We start from the raw sequence: 9,553 nt of genomic DNA, 5'->3' as shown, positions 1-9,553 counted from the left end.
AGCGTCTGATAGAAACGCGCAGCTTTGGCATTCGGAGAAATGCCTGTTTTGTAATGTCAATAATAATGGAAGCAGTTCCATAAAACTATTTTTTTTTGTTTATGCACAGTCCGGAAGTTCAGATCACCTTAATCAATTAAGATTTACCCCCCCCCCGGCCGCCCCCCCGGCCGCCCCCCGGCCGCCCCCCGGCCGCCCCCCGGCCGCCCCCCGGCCGCCCCCCCGGCCGCCCCCCCGGCCGCCCCCCCGGCCGCCCCCCCGGCCGCCACCCCTGAAATACTAAATCAATCTGTAAATAGTTGTGACTGCACAAAAACTTTTCTGTTTTTGTTAAAATGGTGACGCTGGGGGTCAAAATTATGTGAGCGTTCAGGGACTTTCATCGAACTCTTGTTTAATACTCGTCTGATAATTTAGAACAAAATGATATGAATGCAACTGCTGAACTGTAAAGCTCAGGAGAAGTTCTCGTAAATATATAGTGACATCGGCGTACATCTTTTTATTATTATCGAGGCAGAGCGAAGACTGGAGTTTTAACTGGAGTCGACTTGGCTCGTCGACAATCCCCCTCCACCACAGCCGTCATGTAATACAGAATACAAAGACGGATGTTTAACCTGTCAAGACTGAAAGCTCATATTTTTATGTATAAGATTGAAAAATAAAAAAGGGAGATCCTGTGGTTCGACAATGTGCTGAATCGTGCTGCTACACACCAGGAACATACACATTCAAGATAAGAAGTGTTTTACAACATTTCTAAAGAGTGAAGAAACGCACTTCTATCAGTTATAATTACAACAGTAGGCAATTTTGTAGTTGCATTCTTATATTTATGTTTTGTTTTTATCTTTTGTATAATACAGGTTTTAAGATAACTCCGTTCTGAATTGATGAATTTCATTTACATATTTCGCATAAGGAAAAACAACAACAACAAACGCCTAATAAGAGAGATACCTGTCTGTTATATGAGGAAGTTTCTTTGATTTTGCTTATCTATTCATTCTTATATCAAACGGTGACGAGGAGGCAGGACTGTTAGCGTGGGATGAGTAGCGTACGGATAAATTATGGATAGCTTCAAACACGCCAATCAGAACAAAACAGACCAAGCACTGTAATTATTATATAAGCCTATGTGACAAAATCGGTAATATATTGGACCGTGATATCTTATTAATGAGATCAAGCGATAAACTTAGTCGTTATATTCCATTTCTTCTGTCGCTCCATGTGAATACATTCGTTTAATATGGCATTATACATTTTCGACTTTTTTTAGGTTAAGTTATACACTTTTTATATTTCAGTTATATCGAATATTCGATATCTCGATGTATTTCCGAAGGTCCCAACGACTTCGACATAGCGTGGTTTGACTTTATATGAACAATAATTAAACAATGAAAACTCCAGAGACAAGCCCAGTAGCGTACACTTAAACCAATATACGTTTTTAGGTCACAAGTAGCCATGTCAACAACCTCTTTATAAAAGACGCATTTCATTACAAGACACAACACTACACAGACATCAAAACATAATCATTATTAGAGATTGTTGTTTCAGTGTATATTTCGGCATCGTGACCAGACCAAATCCTGCTACATAGTTGTATTCGGTTCGACGAATACTGAAATCACCGTTTGTCTTACTTATTGGATCAATGAATTGCATAAGCAAAATAACGCCGTATTATTTTTGACATTTTCGCTTACTTAAGACATTCACCCTTGTTGGCATTAAGGCTGAAGTGACATTCACCCTTGTTGGCATTAAGGCTGAAGTGACACATACACCCTTTTTGGCATTAAGGCTGGAGTGACAAACACCCTTGCTGGCATTCAGGTTAAAGTGACATACAACCTTGTTGGCATTAAGACTGAAGTGACATACACCCATGTTGGCACTTAGGCTGAAGTAAGATACACCATTTTTGGCATTAAGGTTGAAGTGACAAACACCCATGTTGGCATTAAGGCTGATGTGACATACACCCATGTTGGCATTAAGGTTGAATAGACAAACACCCTTGTTGGCATTAAGGCTTGAGTGACATACACCCATGTTGGCGTTAAGGCTGAAGTGACATACACCCATGTTGGCATTAAGGCTGATGTGGCATACACACGTGTTGGCATAAAAGATGTAGTGACATACAACCTTGTTGGCATTAAGGCTGAAGTGACATTCACCCTTGTTGGCATTAAGGCTCAAGTGACATACACCAATGTTGGTATTAAGGATAAAGTGACATACACAATGTTGGCATTAAGGATGAAGTGACATACACCAATGTTGGCATTAAGGGTGAAGTGACATACACCCTTGTTGGTATTAAGGCTGAAGTGACATACACAAATGTTGGCATTTAGGCTGAAGTGACATACACCAATGTTGGCATTAAGGATGAAGTGACATACACCCTTGTTGGCATTAAGGATGAAGTGACATACACCAATGTTGGCATTAAGGATGAAGTGACAAACACCCTTATTGGCATTAAGGATGAAGTGGCATACACCCTAGTTGGCATTAAGGATGAAGTGACATACACTCTTGTTGGCATTAAGGATGAAGTGGCATACACCCTAGTTGGCATTAAGGATGAAGTGACATACACTCTTGTTGGCATTAAGGATGAAGTGACATACACCCTTTTTGGCATTAAGGATGAAGTGACATACACCAATGTTGGCATTAAGAATAAAGTTTATGTTCCTTAAGACGCCCCTGAAAACCGCGTACCAAAATGGGGAATTTATCCTTATGCTTTTAAATTTAATTTATTGCATTTCACATTGACTAACGACATAATGCTTATATAAAATCTTGGACGAGGACATGTAATCATCTTTTTAAGCTCATGAAAGCAAACCCTGCTATCATATTTATGACAAGTATGAACTAAACCGGCTATTATCTTTACCCAGCGAATGGTAACATGCATTCTGAACGTCATAAAGATTTATTATTTAAAATGGATAATTTAATTTCTTGTGATAAAACAAATACTGTATTGAAACTAATTCCATTACAAGTCACACAGTTTTTACACGGAGAGTTATCGGTTTGCAGTAACCATAATATGCCACATTTGTAGTATGCATTTATCACACCTCTTTCTTCCCGCCAGATCCCTGTGCAATGCCCTTGCAGAGCAGTGGACCTTTCTCATGGAGACACAGGGCTGGCCAGACCACATAGTCAACGAGGGGACCACTCTTGGTGTATGCCTTGTAGAAGTCAGTGTCGAAATTTACCCCATGTGTGACATCAGGGCTTATAACGACCGGAGGATCCTGGACACACATCCACCAACCCAATTGAATGCACTCTTGCAGATAGGGCAAAACTTTGAGTTCCATGCAAGTTGGTGCTCCATTTTGTAAACTTTCCACGTATTTCTGGAAGTAAATCACATGCGTATGGAATATTTATTTGAGTATGAGCGTTTTTCTGGACTACTATTTATGTCAAGTTATCGAGTCGAATTTCAAAATACAATGGGAACTAAAAAGACAAGGTAACAGACAAAATGAATATTGTGATTTTAATAAATGCCACATCAGAAACAGAGACCCGCAAGGCAATTCAAACAGTCATTATTACATATCCATCGTTGAAAATAACATAACTCATGGTGAAAACCCCCCATCTCAGTTTGTGTTTTTTTCTGATTCTGAATGCGTTTTACAAAATGGATCTTAGTGTCATATTCTCGTCTTCCCTACCTGAAACAAGGCACGTCCAGTTTGTTCCCCAAGTGACTTGCGACAGTCCTTGAGACTTTTGATAATTGTCCTGGGTATCTGGCAGTCTGACTACAAACATATAAAATGATCTTATATGACATTTTTTAAAATTGTTAAACACATCTTTAATTTGTCAACGGTACAAACAGCAAATTTAATCTTTTTCTACCAACAACATTTCGACAAATTTAAATCCCTTTGATTGATGCTATAAAGTTACATACAACACTTGCTGAAAACATGAGCTGTTTTTGTAGCGTTGTCATCTGATTCTGAGCCTCTAACGAGCAAAACCTCATTGCATTCTGAAAATAATCATTTAAAATAAGGTGAGTTTAGGCCAACACACTATATATTAAAAAATACCAATGTATATATTTTTCTTTAAATATACATTGTTTGATGTGTTTTGTTTGGAATAAAGCAGATTTACACACTACCTTCAGAATATCAGAGAGGTGTTTAATGGTCGTCGACTCATCATGCCATTTGTTGAGACAATCAAATGCATCTGTCCACTGATTATCATAAAGTTCCGAATATCTCTCAGCAAGTTTTGTTGGACGGTTTTTGTCACTGAGATCAGCAATGTTTGGATTTTTGTCTGTCAGTTTTTCTCCCATCAGCTTACTAAGTCTAAAACATAATATAAGAGTGATGGTCCCATGTCTCCAATATCTGCAATACATGACATTTTTATATAATACAATAAAAAACAGGGAAACGCCCATAAGTCGAAAATTCAAAAAGATACCCTGTTTATAGGCACATGACAAAGATCCAAACGGCAATGAACTAGAGACACAAACGTATAAATATCACATACACAAACACAAACACCAAAATCAGGCTACCCATGACGCATCAAAATCGCTATACTGTTAAATGATTGGATTACCACCTTGGTGCTGTCAGATCACTGGATCACGAGTCTATAGGGGCATGATCTAGTTTGTATGGCTATAACCTCGCACTTGATATCTTTCAATGACCGTTTAAAAGCGTTAACCCCACCAATTTAATGCATATAGTGAGTGTTGTTTTCGTTGTTTGTACGCGTGTGTCTCTCGTTCCGAGTTTCTTCGAATCTGTCAGGGTACCTCTAAACAGGGTTGTTGCCTTAACAATTTGATTAATGGGCTTGTCCCCGTATTTTCCTATGTGTATTATTATGAAATGTAATACAAATTCATCAGGGTTGAATACAAATGACATAAACTATCCTTTTTTATATTCTGACCCCCCCCCCCCCCCCCCCCCGTAAACGCTTTTACTGTTTTAACGTTAAACGGTTATGTTAACAGGTATACACATTTTAACCCTATTCATTACCTCGTTTTCGTGTCCTCCAACTCCTGTTTCAAATCTAGTAACTCAAGGTGTGCATCTTGTAGCTGTTTCTGAAAGATTCCATCTGATATATGGAAGGGTTGTCTTCTTTCCGATTGTTCTATTTTCCGCTCCTGCATTTCAGTTCGGGTACGCTTTTTAAGCCCTTCTTGTTCGACATGAGTTTTCAGTTCTTTTATCTCTTGTTTATAGGTATCATTTTGTTCCATCAAACATTTTAGTACTGTTTTTAGTTGACTGAGTTCAAGCATTAATTTTTCAATGTTTGAATTTTCACTATTGGTTTGTTTCACATGGTGTACCTCAAACCCGTTCTGGTTTTCAAGACCACATTCCACATCCAAAATATCCAATTCAGTTGGATCCTTTTCACCCCTAGTTTTGTAAGCTGCCGGATATGTCTCAAGTAACACTATCCTATCATTACACGGACATCGGGAATTTCTTTCATCGTGTCCCTGAAACTGCCCTTTCATAGCTTTCAATTCTTCTGCCAACTGTTCAATTATATTTTCAAGTGTGTCATTGTTTAAACTTAAAACCAGTCGGAGAGTATGTCTTGTCAAATATTTCCTCATGATTGAGCAGTCTGTTGTTCGGAGTAAAATGATATGACTGAATTGTGTTCGTTTTATTTTGAGATCTGAACTCAAATCTATGTAAGATAGTATTAAGGAATTTTAAGAGATTACAACTGCGAATTAAAGTGGATTGAAATTCACAATGTGTCGCCGAGATTGATTAATTTTACTCAAAGTATTTAGGCGCAGTCCGTGGCGTATTCAATGAAGTACTTAGGTCTGCAAAAAAGGACAAAACACGTAATAAAATGTTCTAATTTTTTCGCGTCAGGTTATCATTTAGTGCTCACATTTCCACATGGAGTTGGTAAAAGATTAAACACAACAAGTAAAAGATTATAAACATTGATACAAGTGTCTAAAATACACTAAAACTGGGTTCTATAATATATATCAACATCGACCAAAATATGTTGACCACAAATATTAAGACACAAAAGGCTTATTAAAACAGAAGGTACACTTATTGTTATTAAAATTAATGTGCTTTAATTTCTACTTACTATTAGTCGTCGAGGCTCGTAGTTTCAAACACACTCACTTAATAAAACACATTATCATCTCTAAATTTATCTTCTAAAAGACACGTGATATATCGCATGAGGATGAGTAATACTGATACTAATACATTTTAACAATAATATTAGTTGTATGATAGTTTGTAGAATTTACTTCCTGATTCAAAACCACGTGAGTTCTGCATATCACTGTCACGCCGTGAAGCCGAAACCAATATCATAAAGAACGCAGGTTGATACATGTGATTTATTTGAAACCTGAGTTATCGCATGACACTTCTGAACTTCGATTCATCATAGTTTACATTACGAATGGTATATCAAGTGCCCAAGACGATAACGAACAAATTTACATAGAACGCATAATGCGCAAAGTGAAATAGACCTGTTAATAACAAAAAAATAATAAGATTTATTATATCAGCGTTTAAAGTGAATTAATTTAATGAAATCTAAACCCATGCATAACGTACATTTACTCTGAAAGTTATGTCAAAAACCTATCGTCAATTGATAGAAAGTAGTGTAGTTACTAGATGGTAATTAGGAAAATAGAACTCGTTTGTTTCCGCGGTGACGTCGCAGGTGAGCTAAACAAAATAATAATTATTGAGCGATGATAACATCAGTTTCGACGACAAATTATACAGCTTGAGTGTTATAATCGCATCAAGAACAATAATACGAGTGCTTTAAACGAAATATAACCTACTGCAAGTCTTTAGTGATAAGGAACCGAGCACAAACACTGTTTTGAGGCGGACTGTCGGGGTTTTCGGAGTACACGAACTGTATATAAGCAGACAGTGGAAAGATATAATTCAAGATAAATGACAATTCTAAATGTGAATTTCAACAATACAAAAGTCAATATAAATTTCTAGTCAAGAAAAGCAAAAAAGCAGGAATAGAGCTAAGTTGACGAATGAAATGCGGTAATAAAAATACATTTACAACATTCTAAACAACTTTACAGGATTAATTAATGATGAAGCTGATATAGAAGGAATTTTAGACGAATTTAATGAAAGTGAAATCATTGCACCTCTAAAATGAACTAAACTCCCGAAAAACACTTTGGAAAGTTCGGAGCGAAAATGCAATAAAGCAACATGGATTGATAATCCGTTTGGACAATAGTCATAAATATGTTTATCCAGAAAACTGGCCAATCGGAGTCATAATTCAACTACCAATGAAAGGACCTGCAGTAAACCTTACAAATTACACCGTAAATCGCTGATATGCTTTCTGCGGATGTAATTCACCTCAGTTTTGAACGAGCGTTGTACAGAAAATGCTAATGGTAAGGTTAAACATTCAGACGTTCAATTTAGATTTAAATCAAAACGTGTGACATCCGACGCAGTTTTTGTTTTACATGTCTATGAATGACACGAAACCGTTCTATATTGCTTTTGTTGACTTTCGAAAAACCCATGGCTCGTTGCTAGAAGGACCATGCGGTCCATGATATGTATAATGACGTTGTGTCTGTGGATTGCTGTAAGCATGCATGTCTACGAACTATTCGCATATAATATTGGCCTGAACCGTGGGGAAATACCTTCATGCAATTTCATGATTATGAACTTTCTTTTTAAGAATCTGGTGTATCGGTCAACGAAGTTAGACTCTGCAAGGGCTCAAAACCCACATCAACGAGTTATCGCGATACTGTGACAGATGACAAACTACATGCAAATGTTGCGAGAACAAAACAAGTGTTGTTTTTTATGAGAAAAGGGCGACTTTTAAAAAGTTCTATTGGACTTACAAATGATAGAGCGGTCGACGTTCTTTTTATATTTAAATTATCTAATTTCAAAAACGTAAAAAGAAGCCCTGACATGAAAAGTAGTAAAAAGGGTATTTCTATTGGCTTATTCTGCGTAAAGGTGCAGTCAGAAATATCCTAATTGATTCCATTTCAAATTCTTTTAACCTAAATTTGACCTGTGACGTTAATATGCAACCGGTTTTCGTGTCCACGCCTTGCTTTTTTGTACATTAAGTAATATTGGTGCACACATTTCTGCGAAGGCACTCAGTCGGGAAAGTCCGTACTTGTTCCGTTTGCAAAATATCTTGCGTGTCAAGGTTAGGCCATCTTTGTTTAACCTGGACCGTAAATAGTTTACATTCGTTTTGCGTTCGCTTTGTCCTCCATAAATACATAAATAAAGGGATATTATTGCGTATATGGTGGCTTAGGAGTGCATTCAGGCGCGCCCAGACTGGTTTCGATGTTGGAATTGATCTAATGCCAAGAACGTAATTATATATCCGATATGCAGTGTCAGCGTCCAGTGAATGCATGTAGGTGACCATGGGACTTGTTCCGTTTTGCAAGCAATATCGCGTTTTAAGGTAATGCTAACATTGGACTGAAACGTTATAAGGCCAACAGTTTGCCTTCCTTTTTGTGTACATGTTGCCAATTTAATTAGCGTATTTCTGCGCAACTCTTGCCAGGCCCCAATTTCTCGAAACTTCTTAAGTCCCTTATAACAGGATTAAGTTAATCTCACTATTTTTGTTGTTCTATAAAATGTGTTATATTTACTTCTTCAAGAATTTTAAAAATAATGTAGGAATAATCTGTATGATTATCAGAATAAACCATTTTTCATTTATTAAAATCCATTTTCAGTATGTATTTTGGTTAATTGAAATAAGTGACTTAAGTCTGTTAAGCTTAAGAAGTTTCGAGAAATTGGGGCCTGGATAGGTTCCTTATCTGATCTAGTTAGACAAGCCCAGACAAGCTTAGTTTCGGATATTTCAATTATAAGGTTGTCTGTTTTCAGTGTCCGCGTCTTCATGTGTATAAACATCTTTCTGAGCGGGCGTGCACCAAGGAGGACCCAAACAGGTTCCTTTTCGGTCTGGGTGAAGGCAACTTTTGATTGACTTTGGAAGTAATAATGTCATCGATTTTAAGCATCGACTTCTTCCCATTTGTGTTTATAAAATCATTTCGGTGCGCAATTTTCTTCGTGTTCGAGCATCTGGTAGGGCCAAGAGAGGTTTCATTTGCGAGTTGTTCCATTGCAAAGGGTAGGCAACCGTCGATGAGACCGAAACACAATTTGGTCACCGGTTTCAGTGTCCGTGCCTTTCTGTATGTCTAAACACTGGCGGTTTGATGACCGTTTTCCGGGCATGCGCCCGAGAAGGGATCTTACTGATTTTGTTCAAAAGCATTTACCTGTCCTTAATACTCGATCAATTTTGCGAAAGGACCAGTCCGATACTTCTTATTAATGGATATCGCAACGGGAAATTACAGTTACGTACGCATAACGTAAGGCGGGAACGCCTAACACCGGTGACCTAATTA

General features: G+C 37.6%; 1 protein-coding gene across 2 annotated transcripts; it reads right to left on the bottom strand.

The window, feature by feature from the left end:
• Positions 1 to 2,779: 2,779 nt before the first annotated feature.
• LOC128227558 (uncharacterized) lies at positions 2,780 to 6,355 on the bottom strand. 2 transcript variants are annotated; one of them, XM_052938203.1, is made up of 6 exons: positions 6,196 to 6,355; positions 5,094 to 5,911; positions 4,202 to 4,439; positions 3,986 to 4,066; positions 3,741 to 3,830; positions 2,780 to 3,413 (listed from the first exon to the last, which is right to left on the bottom strand). In XM_052938203.1, the coding sequence occupies exons 2-6, from the start codon at positions 5,687 to 5,689 to the stop codon at positions 3,120 to 3,122; spliced, it is 1,299 nt and encodes a 432-aa protein (XP_052794163.1). In that variant the 5' UTR covers positions 5,690 to 5,911; positions 6,196 to 6,355; the 3' UTR covers positions 2,780 to 3,119. The 2 variants fall into 2 exon arrangements, with proteins under 2 accessions (XP_052794163.1, XP_052794165.1); XM_052938205.1 differs by having other exon boundaries at positions 2,783 to 3,413; positions 4,202 to 4,397.
• Between the last annotated feature and the right edge of the window lie 3,198 nt (positions 6,356 to 9,553).

The sequence above is a fragment of the Mya arenaria genome, chromosome 3, assembly GCF_026914265.1.
Source record: "Mya arenaria isolate MELC-2E11 chromosome 3, ASM2691426v1".
Classification (NCBI taxonomy): Eukaryota; Metazoa; Mollusca; class Bivalvia; order Myida; family Myidae; genus Mya; species Mya arenaria.
Note: the sequence above shows the minus strand (reverse complement) of the source record. Positions and strands in the feature narration are given on the sequence as shown.

Excerpts from the sequence above, each read along its gene's own strand:
- LOC128227558 (XM_052938203.1), bottom strand. The coding sequence starts at position 5,689 with ATGAGGAAATATTTGACAAGACATACTCTCCGACTGGTTTTAAGTTTA. Across the intron at positions 4,440-5,093 it reads TTGGAGGACACGAAAACGAG|ATATTGGAGACATGGGACCA; the intron begins GTAATGAATAGG and ends CATGTATTGCAG. Across the intron at positions 4,067-4,201 it reads ACCTCTCTGATATTCTGAAG|AATGCAATGAGGTTTTGCTC; the intron begins GTAGTGTGTAAA and ends GATTATTTTCAG.